This window comes from Podarcis filfolensis, assembly GCF_964270895.1.
Source record: "Podarcis filfolensis genome assembly, chromosome: 16".
In the NCBI taxonomy this organism is placed as follows: Eukaryota; Metazoa; Chordata; class Lepidosauria; order Squamata; family Lacertidae; genus Podarcis; species Podarcis filfolensis.
The window spans coordinates 15,591,486-15,607,208 of NC_139620.1; the positions used below are offsets into that span (position 1 = coordinate 15,591,486).

At 46.6% G+C, this 15,723-nt stretch overlaps 1 protein-coding gene across 1 annotated transcript; it reads right to left on the reverse strand.

The window, feature by feature from the left end:
- Positions 1-5,911: 5,911 nt before the first annotated feature.
- LOC310752190 (uncharacterized protein) lies at positions 5,912-12,141 on the reverse strand. Its single transcript, XM_083592060.1, has 3 exons — positions 11,790-12,141; positions 9,381-9,563; positions 5,912-6,272 (listed from the first exon to the last, which is right to left on the reverse strand). Exons 1-3 carry the CDS (start codon positions 12,114-12,116, stop codon positions 6,159-6,161), a joined length of 624 nt encoding a protein of 207 aa, XP_083448186.1. The 5' UTR covers positions 12,117-12,141; the 3' UTR covers positions 5,912-6,158.
- Positions 12,142-15,723: the final 3,582 nt, after the last annotated feature.

Consider the following 15,723-nt stretch of genomic DNA (forward strand, 5'->3'; position numbering starts at 1 on the left):
GCGACACAAAAACCCAGAAGTACCCTCAAGCTGTGTACCTGCTCCTTCAGAGGAAGTGTAACCGCATCAAAAGCAGGCAACCTCCCATAGTTTCATCTAGGGAACCACCCAGAAACAAAAACAAAACCCTAACAAAGCAGACCTTTGTGGCAGTTTGAATCCCTGCGACTGAGTGAGCTCCCGTTTCTCCGTCCCAGCTCCTGCCAACCTGGCAGTCCGAAAGCACACCAACGCAAGTAGATAAATAGGCACCGCTGTGGCGGGAAGGTAAACGGCCTTTCCGTGCGCTCTGGTTTCCGTCACGGTGTCCCATTGCGCCAGAAGCGTTCTAATCATGCTGGCCACATGACCCGGAAAGCTGTCTGTGGACAAACGCCGGCTCCCTTGGCCTGAAAGCCAGATGAGCACTGCAACCCCGTAGTCGCCTTTGACCAGACTTAACCGTCCTCGGGTCCTTTACCTTTTTTTGTGGTAAAGGCCCATTTATCAATCTGGGGAAAGTCTGTCAGATCAAAATTGCTTTGGATTGTTTTTGGAAAGGGATGCTCTTCCACAGACCGGGGCAGCCACCCAGAAGGCCCTGCTCCGAATTAGTACACTGGGGCGAACAGAACCCTGACAAAGCTGCAAATCACCCCTCTCCTCTCATCAGATCAGTCATTTGATGAACAGAGAGGAGGCGATAACCCTGCCACTCTGCTCCCCATTACTGGATCTGTGCCGATTGGCTGGAGAGGGCAAAGTGCCCTCTGTGTATATGGAGTTTGTGGGGTACCCCTACACCTTTGACTGCACCCAACGCTGGCATGCAGCCTCTGGAGAGTTGACTGAAGGTGAGAAGGGTGGGGCAGATCGATTAGCTGCCTTTGCCTTACAATAAACCTGTGAGGTCGGCTTGAATTATTATCCTGTTGAGGAGGGAGAAAACAACAGCCTGCCTAACTTGGAGTTTTGCAGGGGATGGCTCAGTCTTAGCCATTACACATTAACTGTAGGTTTTGGGGGGAAATAGAAAGCCAGAATTGTCCAGCATCCCCAACCGGAGGGCAGCTGTGTGCACACATCCAGAGACTGGGAAATGCTAGCAAATAATAATAATAATAATAATAATAATAATAATAATAATAATAATTTTTATTTATACCCTGCTCTCCCCAGCTAGAGCCAGGATCAGGGCAGCTAACAATAGTAAAATTACAGTAAAAATATAATGGGGGGGGGAAACCAATTTAAAATACAGGTTAAAATGCAATTTAAAATGCAGCCTCATCAAAACCATAAGGGGAGGGAAACATAAGGGTCAGACTGAGTCCGAACCGAAGGCTGGGTGGAACAGCTCTGTCTTGCAGGCCCTGCGGAAAGATGTCAAGTCCTGCAAGGCCCTAGTCTCTTGTGACAGAGCATTCCACCAAGTCGGGGCCAGTACTGAAAAGGCCCTGGCCCTAGTTTCGACCAATAGAATAGAATTGTAGAGGTGGAAAAGGCCCCAAAGCGTTGTCTAGTCCAACTGCCTGCAATGCAGGAATCGCAACTAGTCCCCAGAAGCTGGTGCTACTTGGAAGCTTTGATCCCAGGGTTTCCCCCCCCCAACTCACCCTGCCCCTCATCCAGCAAGAGCTCCTCTCTGCTCCCCTCACTTCATTCCCCAACCCTGTGACCTCTTCCTAGCCAGCTCCCTGGCCCACCCAGTCCCCTGCCTGTGGCCACACAGCTCCTGCCAAGGTCAGCAACTGCCATAAGTGCAAAACACAGGGGAAGTCAAGTGCTATTAAAAATGACCATGGAAGAACATCAACATCCAAGTCACCGGAATGGAAACGAGGTTGGTGATAACAATCTTGTTTTTATAGACTTTTAAACAATTGATAGAAAGGTCCCATTCTGAAAGGGTCAGTTTATCAGGGTTTTAGTTGGCAAGGAATTTGTACAGGGTGTTATTCAAATACTTCAGAAGTACCTGCTTAGCAAACAACTCAGGGACCAGGTTAGAGCTCAGGTGATCTCGAGAGATGGGCCAGCTTTGGATTGTTATTTTTTAATGTCCCAATAAACTAATAATATTGGCACCTTTTGGTTTCATGTGAGCTCCTGAAAAGGTGATTGCTTTATTAGGTGGCAGCTTTGCTGAGATGGCAGATCTGTAACCTGGACCTCACCTTTCATCATCCACCTGATTTCATCTCTCTGTGGGGCTTGGGGAAAGTGCATCAAACTTCATTTTTAATCCTCACCAATTCTCAACCATGAAACTCACTGGTTGACCTTGGGCCAGTCACTTTCTCTAAGCCTAACCTACTTGCAAGGTTGTCGTTGTGGAGATTAAATGAGGACGGGGAGAATCATGCAACTCACCTGGAGATCTTTAAAGGAAAAGGTGTGATATAAACAATAAGTAAATAAAGTTGTGCAAATATGTTCTAACAGGCGTGACCACAGATTGCCAATAAGGCGAGATAACAGCTAGATAAGCTGATTTTTAAAAGGGCAAACCTGTTGCAATCTTCTTGCAACTTCCAGTCTCTGTGTGCCAACTTCTGTGTAAATATTTTGCACTTTGCGCAATGTTCAGACCACCCATGGCATTGATGGGCAACGTGACTCTTGATATGTGCATTATCAGAAAATAAAGTGAGGTCGCTGGGATACGTTCAGATGATGGCTTCCTTCCAAGTCTATGACTTTTTGATCATCTTGTGGTCTGATACCCACAATAGGCATAAAAGGTAAAGGTAAAGGGACCCCTGACCGTTAGGTCCAGTCACGGACGACTCTGGGGTTGCAGCACTCATCTCGCTTTACTGGTCGAGGGAGCCGGCGTACAGCTTCTGGGTCATGTGGCCAGCATGACAAAGCGGCTTCTGGCGAACCAGAGCAGCGTACGGAAACACCGTTTACCTTCCCGCCGGAGTGGTACCTATTTATATACTTGCACTTTGATGTGCTTTCAAACTGCTAGGTGGGCAGGAGCAGGGACCGAGCAACGGAAGCTCACCCCATCGCAGAGATTCGAACCGCTGACCTTCTGATCGGCAAGTCCTAGGCTCTGTGGCTTAACCCACAGCGCCACCCGTGCCCCCTTCAATAGGCATAAGCCTACTTAAAAGAGATGGTTCATCTAGGAATCTCAGATAGACTACCTCTGGACCTGGAGGTTCCATAAGAAGAGCCCTGCTGGATCAGGCCAATGGCCCTAGTGCAGCATCACAGTGGCCGACCAGATGCTGGTGGGAAAACAGAAAGTAGGACCTAAACACAAGATCCCTCTCCCTCCTGTGACTTCTAGAAACTGGTATTCAAAAGCATTGCTGCCTCTGAGGCAGAGCCGAGCCATCATGACTAGTTGCCATCAATAACCCTCTCCACCATGAATTTGTCCAGTCCTCCAAGTCGTAGCCATCACTGCCTCCTGTGGCAGTGAGTTCCATAGTTTAATTTCAGTGGGTCTTTGCTGGGGAAGCAGAAGTTGAATACAAGCCAAAGTGGGGCACCTGAAAGCTGCACCTTCTTTTTCTTGTTAGTCTTTCAAGCTGTTGTCTCACTTTTATGAACAAAGCCTCATGAGCTCACAATGAAATTAATTCTGTGTTGTGTGAAACAAGAGGCCTGAAGGAGGGATAGTGGAGAAATTTGGTTCAGCTCACATTTTAATGCAAACCTGCTTAATTCACACTTCCTGAAGCAGGACATAAAGCCCCCAAAAGACAACCATTTTGAAATTCATACTTCTCCAAATTTTGCAATGCAGCTTTCTAACAAAAAATATGTAAGAAAAGGTATGTGCTTAGAGGAAAGTGGGCATGATAAGGCATAAAGGTAAAGGTAAAGGGACCCCTGACCATTAGGTCCAATCGTGACCAACTCTGGGGTTGCGGTGCTCATCTCGCTTTATTGGCTGAGGGAGCCAGCGTACAGCTTCCAGGTCATGTGGCCAGCATGACTAAGCCGCTTCTGGCGAACCAGAGCAGCGCACAGAAACACCATTTATCTTCCCTCCGGAGAGGTACCTATTTATCTACTTGCACTTTGACGTGCTTTGGAACTGCTAGGTTGGCAGGAGCAGGGACTGAGCAACGGGAGCTCACCCCGTCACGGGGATTCGAACCGCCGACCTTCTGATCGGCAAGTCCTAGGCTCTGTGGTTTAACCCACAGCGCCACCCGTGTCCCGATATGATAAGGCATACATTAGTGAAAATAACATACAAAAAAGCATGTTGCGTTTAGGGAAATGAATTGCAAAAATATTTAAACAGGAGAAATGTGTACTTAATTGTGGATGAATTTCTGTGAGAACTTTTTTTTTTTTAGCACCTCAAATCCCAGGCAGGAATGTGGCAAAACGAACTGAAGATTCGTCAGGAAAATGAGAAACTCAGAAAAACCAAAATTGACAGGTTCATCCAACACTAAACATGAATTAGAAAGATCTGGTTTTCAAGGCTGCCTTTTCCTTTGGAGTAGACAGATAGGTGTGTTACCTGAGATTTTTGTCGAAATAGTGCCAATCTTTGCTATGACTTAGTTTGTTGGCCTAAACTACTGAAAAGTGAGACCGTATTATTTCCTCATCAAACAAAGGAGCACAATAGTGACTGTATGGTTTGCTGCATATTCAGGTTCAAGTAGAGACTTGAAATCCACCCCCCCAAGTATTTATGACTCTGTCCATGTGATACCCCCTTCCTTCCTTCCTTCCTTCACAGCTGCTTAAAGCAGTTAATATTTCCTTCCTTCTGGCACATGGGGGTGGAGGACGCTATTTTAAGATGCTCCCAGGAAGTGGCTGCAGGTCATAACAAGCTGCCCCTACCTGGGGGACTGCATGGGGAACAAGATGGCTGCCCCTGTCCAATGTCCTTGTAAGGATATGAGGGAGATTGTGAGAGATAAAGATGGCTGCCTGATACAGCCATCAGGCAGCCCTTCTTTTCTCTGTATGATTTCCCAGGAAGGGGCTGCACATTATAAAACAGCAGTATGTTGTTGTTGTTGTTGTTGTTGTTGTTCACCCATGAGGGAGGTATCAGCTGCTCTAAGCAGGCCGTAAAATGTGGGGGGAAAAGAGGCAGCCCTCAGCCAACCTTGTAAGTACAGAACAGATCCTGCATGGGTCAGTTTCCCAGTTACTCAGCTTAATCCACAAATCCACATTCTGGGCGGTGCATGGGGTTGGTGTCTGTGTGTGAATGCGATGGGCACATTCACTCCAGACTGTGGACAAAACCAGAATCCTCCCTACAGTGGATGCTTGCCTGCCCCACCCCACTTGTGTGGGCATCCCTTTGGGACATCTGGTTGGCCCCTGTGAGAACAGGATGCTGCACTAGGTGTGCCCCCTTTGGCCTGATCCAGCAGGCTCTTCTTATGCCCTTATGCCTCTCCCCCAGCTTCCCTTTCCTCCCTTCAGCTACACCGTCATTATGACTTTCAGTTCATCCACCGGGTCCAGGTCTGGCCAATGCCAAAAACAGGGCAGAGGCACCGGAAGAACTTCCACAGCTGCCCATGTGGCAGAGCCAGGCTGCTCCACTTGTGACACCTTTGGGAGAATATTTCACCATGTTGGGACTGTCCCACTTCAGCATCCCACCCAGTGGTCCTGCCTTGGAATAGTCCCCTGTGCCAACAGCCCCTTGCACATATGAAATCTATCATGTCAGGGAGGTGGAGTTGAAGAGGTGTTTTTTCCCCCCTCTGCCCTCATCAGCTTCATTCCTTTTAGAGGGGGAAATATTCAACGGTCCAATTTCTCCACACTGATTCTGCTGATTGTGTGGCAGGGCTCCTAGCTACCATGCAGGGAGATTTCTTAGCTGTGATTGTAGGGAGGGATCCCTTCCAACTCTACGATTCCATGAAGACACAGGTGTTTAAACTGGACAAACAGACAGAGCTGTCAAGTCACATGGCAATGCTTGTGCAAGTTAATTTTATTCTCCTATTTCAGAACAGTGGAAAACAGAGGCAGCGGGGGGGGGAGAGATCTATTAGAGTGTCTATGGGGAGTAGGGGACTGTGCTGGATTTGGACACCAGGTTTGCTTCTAAGTGATTATGTTGCAGCCGTGGAAGGAAAGGAGTGGACCAATTGGGGGGGGGATTTCTCCTTCCCCCACCCCACAATTGGCTGGCGGCAGCATCTGTGAAGGAGGCAGAGGCTTCAATCTTCACTTTCTTCAACAATTTTCACTTCTCTGCAGCGATGACCGACGATGTGGTGTCGTTTCCCTTCGCCTTGTCCACCAAAATACATTGAAAACGTGCATTTCTGGATCTGAAAGCAGAAGGAGAAGAAGGCAGAAACGAAAGGAAAAAAGATGTCAGTCCGGGAAGGCCTGTTTTTATTCATTTCAATATGCCTCCACTCTTCTCTTGAAGACAAGCCCTACCAGGGCTCTCCCTGAGAACATGGCAGAAAGGGTTGCCTAGATTTGGGCTCCCTTGGGAGATGAAGGACTCCCCCTCGTTGGAGTTTTGAAAGCAGAGGTCAGATGGCCACTTGTCAGGGATTCTTCAGTTGTGATTCCTGCATTGCAGGGAGTTGGACTAGATGACCCTTGGGGAACCCTTCCAACTCTATGATTCATGACTACACACAGCAAACACAGGCAGGGATCCTGGGTGCAGCATTTGGTAGTTGGGAAATATGTACTCTGGTTTTTAAAAGAAGTGTATATGTTTAAGAGTTGCAAAAAGCAAACAGATGAAACAAACCCAGCAGTGTGAATATTTGCAGAGCAATGGCCGGTCAAGTCCCAGGAATCAGAGGGAGGGGAGGACAGCACTCTGCAGCCATGTCTCAGGGGTCCTTAACCCTCTCAACAAATCGTCAGATCAATAAAGCTGACCTGGGCTAGCCTTACCATTAGGCAGAGGGAGCTGGGCTCCAGCAACAGCTGATTTTTTCAGGGTAACCGTTGAGTAGCATTTGGTCAGTTATAATTCGGTATTAAGCAGAGCTTTTGCCACCAGGAAGAGGTGCTTTGGGGGAGTTTCCAGTCTCAGATTTTCAAAAAATCTCAGCCTAACCTTCCTCGCAAGATTGTTGTGAAGATAAAATGAGGAGCAGCAGAGCCACGTATGCCACTTTGAGCTGCTTGGAGGAAAAGGTGGGATAAAGAATGCAATATTTAAAAACTAAAAACAACAAAATGGGGTGGGGGGAGTGGAAGCCTGCCACATGCCAGACCATTTCAGCCTATATAAGGCTTCAGCTGGTTCATGGAGGAGAAGGCTACTGATAGCTACTAGCCAGAATGGCTCTGCTCTGCCTCTATGGTGGGAGGCAGCAATGCTTCTGAATACGAACTGCTGGAATTTGCTCTTGTCTTGCTTGTGGGTTTCCCTTTGGAGAATCTGGTTGGCCTCTGTGAGAACAGGATGCTGGACTAGGTGGGCTACTGGCCTGATTCAGCAGGTTCTACTGCATGCGTAGGCAAACTAAGGCCAAGGGGCCGGATCTGGCCCAATCGCCTTCTAAATCCGGCCCATGGACAGTCCAGGAATCAACGTGTTTTTACATGAGTAGAATGTGTGCTTTTATTTAAAATGCATCTCTGGGTTATTTGTGGGGCATAGGAATTCATTCATTTCCCCCCCCTAAAAAAATATATAGTCCGGCCCCCCACAAGGTCTGAGGGACAGTGGACTGGCTCCCTGCTGAAAAAGTTTGCTGACCCCTGCTCTACTGCCTGCAGAGGTTAACATCTTTATTGTCCTTCCCTTAGCCTCTTGGACCTGTCCAGGGTCCTGAATCATAGCTGATCTGTGACTGTACGCTGCTGGGCTTTCCTGGCAATCAACTGCCTGCAGAGGCAGAAAAAATAAGGGTCTCTGGGAACTCAAAAACGTGATGAAGAAGCCTCATCCCAACTTGGTAGCCATTAGCTACAATGGCTGTTTTCCCTCCTCTGAACATCAGCTGCTAGGAATCATGGGACAGTGCTGTGGTGCTCAGGTCTTCCTGCCTTGTCGGCTCCCCAGAAGAAACATCCAGTTGGCCACTGTAGGAATAGGCTGCTGGCCTACATGGGGCCCCTTTGGCAGAGCATAACCACTGTGACTTGTAGCCACTGACAGCCTGTTCCTCCACAGATTTGTCTAATCCTCTTTTAGAGCCTTCCAAGATGGTGGCCATCATCGAGACTAATGTGGGAGGGAGTTCCCCAGTTTAACAAGTGTTTTCTTCTCTCTGTCCCAAATCTTTCAACATTCAGCTTCATGGTGATTTCCATGAGTTCTAGTGTTAGGAGAGAGGGAGAGAAGCTTTTTTCTCTATCCACTCTCTTCCCCCAGAGAATTCTGGGAATTGTAGTTTCCTTTTCACGAGGCACCCATTTCCACCACCCTTAATGAACTACAGTTCCTGTGACACTTGGGGGAGGGGAAGGCAAGTTGTGCTCTTTCAATGCGCATCAAATACGCTTCGAATATACAGTGGTACCTCGGGTTAAGAACTTCCGGAGGTCCGGTCTTAACCTGAAACTGTTCTTAACCTGAGGTACCACTTTAGCTAATGGGGCCTCCCACTGACACCGCTGCGCAATTTCTGTTCTCATCCTGAGGTAAAATTCTTAACCCGAGGTACTATTTCTGGGTTAGCGTCTGTAACCTGAAGCGTCTGTAACCCGAGGTACCACTGTACAGAGTGCATCTGCCCAAAATCGAGTCAAAGTCTCATAATAACTTCAATGAAACATAGAACAGGGCAACAGACTCTGTGTTTTGAAGTTCGCAAGGAATTATGGTCCACCTCCCCTGACTTTGCGGGCTGGTTTCATTGGCATTGTTTGTAGGAGAATGCTTCCTGTTTAGAGCTTGCCAGATGGTTGTCCTTCAAAACCATGGATGGTGGAGTGGAAATGCTGTGGTGGAAATGGGAACTTATACAACACTGCAACCTGGACAGGGAATGGATATGGCAAAAGGGGAACAACAGTGGGAAGGATAGATCCAGATTTTACACACAAGCAAGATGAAGAGAAAGAAATAATACTGAGACAACAAGTAATGATTTAAGGTGGGGAGGCAAAGGGTTGGGTAACCTCGTTTGTTTTTTGTTTTTAAGGGAATAAGAAAATATACAAGCCGGAATTGATAAATACCGTAGACGGCCGAGAGAAAGGGGGGAAATTAAATTTTAAAATGTGGAATTTAAGGTTAAATATAAGCAATGGAATGTGAATTGGAAAGAAATACGCAATATAAAGCAGTAAATAGGGGAAAGAAGCGAGACATCTACAAAGAAGAGTAGGAAGGCAATGGGAAAATTACATTTGATGTAATTTAACACTGACATGTTAAAAACTTGGAAAACTAATAAAAATCATTCGAAGATAAGAAAAGAAAAAGAAATGCGGAACAAAACTGGTTGTTCTCTCACCTCCTCATCTTCATCGGACAGAGGATGGCAGTCTGACAGATCTTCTGCTGACGACTCCTCACCCATGTAGTCATAATGACTGATACGGCCGCGTGGCAACGGTCTAAGAAGCTCCTCGTCATCCCTCGTGCAATTGGTCTTCACCATATACACTGTGAATTCCATTATGAACCCAGGGGCATCCTGAAGCCAAGAAGGAGAGACATTTCATTATTACTTTTTTAAAATTCTTCTTTATTGATTTAAAATATCATCTTACATATATATTACAGACAGTTACATCAAAATTAAACATATAATAGAATTAAAAATATAACAGAAAAAAGATAAATAAAATAAAAATAAAAAGCAAAAAAGAGTTAACAGTCAGAAATAAATATTGGTTATAACATCCTGTCTTTTCTAATAAAGTCTTCTGAAAGAAACTTCCAGTCATTCTCGTTGTACTTTTTTCTATTGTCTTAATTTTATCACACAGTTTGTTTTGTAACTTTTCCTGTATATTCATCCAGTATATTTATTCCATTTGTTTATTATAGACAAGTATCATTCAGTTCTGCTAGGATAATGTCATTATTACAATATAATCTTATATATTCTTTGAATAGTCTCCATTCTCTGAATATTTTTTGATTTGGGGCTCCTCTGACTTTTCCGGTCAGCTTTGCTAATTGAAAGTACTCTAGCATGAGTGATTGCCAATCTATTATTGTAGGTGTTGTTTCACATTTCCAACTTCCAAGAAAGGGAGACATTTCAAGCCTTCCTGTTCTCAATGTTGCGTTAAGCCAGGGCTAGTTCAACCCAATCCCAGTAGCTGCTTCAAAGGTGAGGGCCCAAGCCTGAGAACATACATAAGTGAGGAAGGGCTCCTCAAAGCACATGCAAAGCTTTTCTTTTGCCTTAATGTTGTCTCACCCAGCTCTTCACAACAGCCTTCACCTTTCAGCCTGTGGCTTATGGGGGCCAGGTCAGAAGATGTAGGTTCTCAGGCACGGTCCCCTCAAGAGGCCCTTCCCTTTTAGAAACTCGGAGCAAGGCCTTCCCCCTCCCCATCCCACCCCCAGTTCCTGGGCCTGTTCCTCTGTGGCCCACCAGCCTAGTGGGTAGAGGCAGGAGAGATTTTTGCACAAGTCCCTCAAATCCTATGGAAAGAAAACCAAATCTGAAGGTTGCAATTAAGAAAAACAAAACAAAAAAACTCACCTGATGTTCTCAGATGGCGGGGGGATGGGGAACGATTCCTGGAGCTGCCCAATCATGGTTCTCCATTATTAAGCCCACCCATGAAATTGCAGTTCCCTTTCCACAGAACTGGGACCATTGCACCATCTATCTATTTATTTATCTATCTACCTACCTACCATCTGATATGTTTCATTTGCACAAAAGTAATATTTTATTTTATTTTTATTTTTAAATTACTCTAAATACCTGTAAAAATATTTCTAAAACTAATGGTTTTTTGTTTTTTGTGTTGTTGTTTTTTTGTGTGTGTTTTTTGTTAATTGGTATTTGAGCAAGCAGAGGAAGGAGACCAAGGCAGGGCGGGTGCATCAGAACTAGAGAGAGACCTACCAAGGAATCAAAAAAGAGGAGTGGGTAATATTGGTGGCCCTCGAGATGTTTCTGGACACCAGCAGATTCGGTAGCCAGAATGGCTAATGGTCAGCAATGCTGGGCATTTAGCAACATCTGCAGATGTTCTGAGACTGGGAGCTGAAGGGAACCCCAGAACATACACAAGTCAGACCAGCTGTATTCCCAGCTGAAGGTAGCCTTGGTGGCCAGAATTGCTTTTTGCCAGCTGTGACTGTGGTCCAGCTACAACCATTTCTGGACCAGGAAAGCCTAACAGTAGTTCATGCACTGGTGACTTCGAGACTGGATTACTGCAATGCACGCTGTGTGGGGCACCTCTTCCACTTGATCCAGAAGTTGTGGTTAGCAGAATACTGCAGCACGATTGCTGACAGGAGTGAGGCCCTGTCACCACGACACTGGTGCTCAGATATTTGCACTAGTTGCTGATTTTTCAACTGTTAATGGTGTGAATGGGGTCAGTTTACTGGCGAGATCGCCTTACCCCATACGTGCCCACTTGGCTGCTTCAGTTGGTGCCACATAGTGCTCATTCCCCATCTGTAAGAAATTGATATTTTAGAGTGGCAGCACCTACACTATGGAACTCCCTGCCTCTTGATCTCAAGCTGCATTCTCTTTGCTGCATTCTTTCCGGCGCATGCTAAAAGCATTTTTTGTTTAGGCAAGCCTGTCCAGATATAGAACATTGAAGTGTATTTTAATTTGGACAAACTTTTTTTTTTTTTTTGCGGGAAGGGGAGCAAGAAAAAAGAGCGACATACAGACACCCCACCCTGGGGCTTCCCAGCCACCTGCTCCTCTTACCTTGATTTTAAACTCTGCATCCTCGTATAGCTTATAGAAATGTTTGGGGTTCTGCGCATTAAAGTAATCTGTAATCTTTCTCTTGAAGTAATCCCTGAAAAAGTGAGAATGCTCTTCATCTTTCAACCTAAGCCGATCGTGTTTCGCCCTTTCCTCGTACTCTTCCTCCGATGTGAGCGGCCGTGCTGCTGCCCCTCGACAACAGTGCCACTGTCCTCCATCCCCTGATTCCGGCTGATTCTCTTCTTCCTGTGCCCCCCATGCTGGCTGACCCAAGAGCAGGACTCCCAAGAGGAGCAGCGGCAAACACAGCCAGGATCTGGTCATTGTGGCAAGGAAAGGCTGGGAACTCAGAGGCTACCCGGCTGAAGGCAAGGAGCCTACAGATATAAGGATGGAGGAGGCTCCGCCCCCTAGTGGCTCCGCCCACCCCAACTGGAAGGACCCCGCCTCCTCCAAGACACATTGCCAGATCAGAGAGAAGAAAAGTGAGTTGAGTCTGAGAACCCAACACAGGCTTCTGACCTCAGCCCCAGCCTCTGGGAGGTCCCTTTCGCTCCTCTGGTTCAAATACCTCTCATAACAAGCTACTGTCTACTAATCAAAACAGGCACTAGGAGATTTATTTCTTTGGCCCTCTGTTCTCCCCAGTGAGGCCTCCGGGATGCTACAGTCTACTTCCCTGGGATGCTGTGAGGCGAGGGGGTGTCCCAAGGATGAACACCCAGAAGAGGGTCTTGAAGCTGGATTTTTATTTTATTTTATTTCGAATATTTCATTCTTTTCACCAGTGCTTTTTTTCTGGGGAGGACGCAGGGATAAACATTTTGTGAATCTTTGTAATTTTGTCCATTTACTGTATTTATTTTTCCTGATTTGTACTATAAAATGGTGATTTTCTGGAGTCAAAATGAGAGCACCCCTAAACATTTTTTTAAAAGAAAAAAGCACTGGTTTTCACTGACTTCTACAAGAAGGAACAGTCAATACTCAACAATAGACAACAGATGTCTATTTAATTACATTTAACTTTTAAGTCATTTCTGTTTTTAAACTAAGGTACCATTTCACAAATCGCCATGTGTCCTTGGAGGCCTATAACCATCTCTATCAAGGTTGCATAGGCTATAAAACTATGCCAGGTAGATCAAAAAGTAGTGGGGGTTTTATGTCTTGGTCACTTGTTGTCAGTTTGTCCATTAACATCAAGTGCCAGAGTTGTGATATCCAGATCTCAGACAGTCTTCAATCTTAAATTAACTTTTTGCAGTAATTTGTGCGTGTTTTTTTAGCCCTCATGAAAATTATTCAGTATTTTTGCATGAATTTCTCTTAATAAATGCATTTTTGTCTGCAATCGGGGCCAGGGAATGGGGAGAAATGGGATGGGCTGTGCATTTAAAAGCCAGACTGATCAAACCCACACATATAATATCAGCCTTCAAATCTTTCGCCTTTGTCTCTGATATCTTTCAACCTGAAGTTTTGGAAACCTCTGATTCCAGCGATGCCCAAGTGCCTTTTGCCAACAGCTGCAGGGACCACCAAATGAGCAGCAAAACACGGGCATTGACCCCCTCTGTCTTCAAGGAAACTGACATAGAATCAAACAATTGTAGAGTTGGGAGGGAACCCAAAGGTTCATTTGGCCCAGCCCTCTGCAGTGCAAGTGTTAGGAACTACACTGGATGGTAGAGCATTCTTTTTCCTGAGGAAAAAGGGTCCCAGCTCCTCAGGGAACCCAAAGGTGCAAATCTGAGTTGAGGCTTAGCTTGAAAATCAGTGCCCAGCAATGTGGCTCAAGAATGAAGTATTAGCGAGCACCGTGAAGCTTGTGCATATTCTTTCAGACACCCTTGGCATTTACAAGATAGCTCAAAACTCGCTGGTGTTCCTCCTCATTCAAGGAAATTATTTGGGGCCATGTTGGCAGAATCTGGACACACAAAGGTCTCCTCTCCCCTCTTCCTACCCTTCCAAGATTAGGGCGAAGACCTCTTGGGTCCTCCTCAAACTGACACCCTCCACACAGCATCAGACACCCTCCCACAAACTGGTTACCCTCACGGTCATTTATAGAGTGACAATTCTGTTGCAAGTGATAAAACCAAACTGAGGTGATTTTAAAGTGGTTGTTGTTGTTGTTGAATTTATATACCACCCTATACCCGGGTGTACAAAATCACAAAATACATAATAAAAATAAATAATATTAAAAATACATAATAAAAATAAAAACAACAACCCAATAGCTCCACCCCCCAAAAAACAACACATTTTAAAAGGGCATAGGATGTAAATCAGATCAACCAAAGTCCTGGTTTAAAAGGAACGTTTTTGCCTGGCACCTAAAGGTGTATAATGAAGGGGCCAGGCGAAATTTCCTGGGGAGAGCGTTCCACAGACGGGCATCGGCGGAGCAAGCCGATCTGGCGCCTGGGGCTGCGCAAGTGCCCTGCACCCAGGGGCAGGATGCTCCGCAGGGCCTCTAATCAGTTTGTCTGCCTCCTCCTCTCAGCCGCCCTACAGCTGAGGGGGAGGCAGTGGGCGGACCGTTTGGGGCAGAGCGGAGCCTGCAGGCGCCCAAGCCACTGTGTCACTCCCAGGAGAGATGCGTGGTTCAGGTGCGCTGCAGGCCCCATGGTAAATGCCACCTGGCATTTTGTCAGCCCCTTCAGTGGTGACACCCAGGACAGCCCGCCCCCACCGCACCCCCCTTCGTCTGCCCCTGCAGACGGGGAGCCACTGCAGAGAAGGCCCTTTTTTGTGTTGCCACACTCCGGACCTCTCAAGGAGGTGGCACATGAAGAAGGGCCTCAGAAGATGATCTAAGGGTCAGGGTAGGTTCACATGGGAAGAGGCGGTCCTTGAGGTATTCCTGTCCTGAGCCGTTTAGGGGGGTGTAAATCAGTTGTGGGTGAGACAAGCTGGGGAAAGAAGCCAAGAAGATCTGAGTAGTTAAACTTTCGTTCAGTGGTGCCTTGGGTTACAAACACCTTGGGTTACAAACACTTCAGGTTACAGACTCCGCTAACCCGGAAGTAGTACCTCGGGTTAAGAACTTTACCTCAGGATGAGAACAGAAATTGTGCAGCAGCAGTGGGAGGCCTCGTTAGCTAAAGTGGTACCTCAGGTTAAGAACGGTTTCAGGTTAAGAACGGACCTTCGGAACGAATTAAGTTCGTAACCAGAGGTACCACTGTATACAGCCTTGTAGCCGCAGCCTACTGCTAAGTAAAGTTTGTTCCTTCTAATGCAGCCTGTGTGGGTATTGCAAATGCCACATGGTGAGAGCAGTGGGATAGCTGTAGTTCAAAGTGCCACCAAGATGCCAGAGAAGATTATGGACTCTGATTCGCCTGTGACTATATCACAAGAGGCAGAGTAACCCGGTACTCTGGATCACTTGTAATCTTGTAGATGCTACCATAATTGCAAATCCTGCATCTAGGTCAGGATAGACTCCAAATCTCATCCCCGCCATGTCCTGCCAGCTGAGTAGATGGGAGTCCAACAACCTCAAAGGGGCGGACATCACAGCTTCTTTATCCCTTCTCTGAGGACTCCCCCAAACCTCTTAGTCTCTCCTCTGTACCCATGGAATCATAGAATTGTAGAGTTGGACAGGACCTCCAAGGCTCATCTAGTCCAACCCCCTGGAGCGCAGGAATGGCAGCTCAGTTTTTCCTTTAACTTGCCCCTCTGGCCCCACTGCCTGTCCTGCTCCAGGCAGCAACCCCCTCTTCTCCTCCATCCCCTCTTCCTAACCAGCTCCCTGGCCAACCCAGTTCCCTGCCTCTGCCCTCACTGCCAAGGTCAGCAAAAGAGAAAACAGCATACGAAGCACGGGGGAAATAAAGCACCATTTAAAAAAATGAACAAGGGCATCCAATTGCCATTCACCTGGATGCAATTATGTCATCAGTCACGGTAT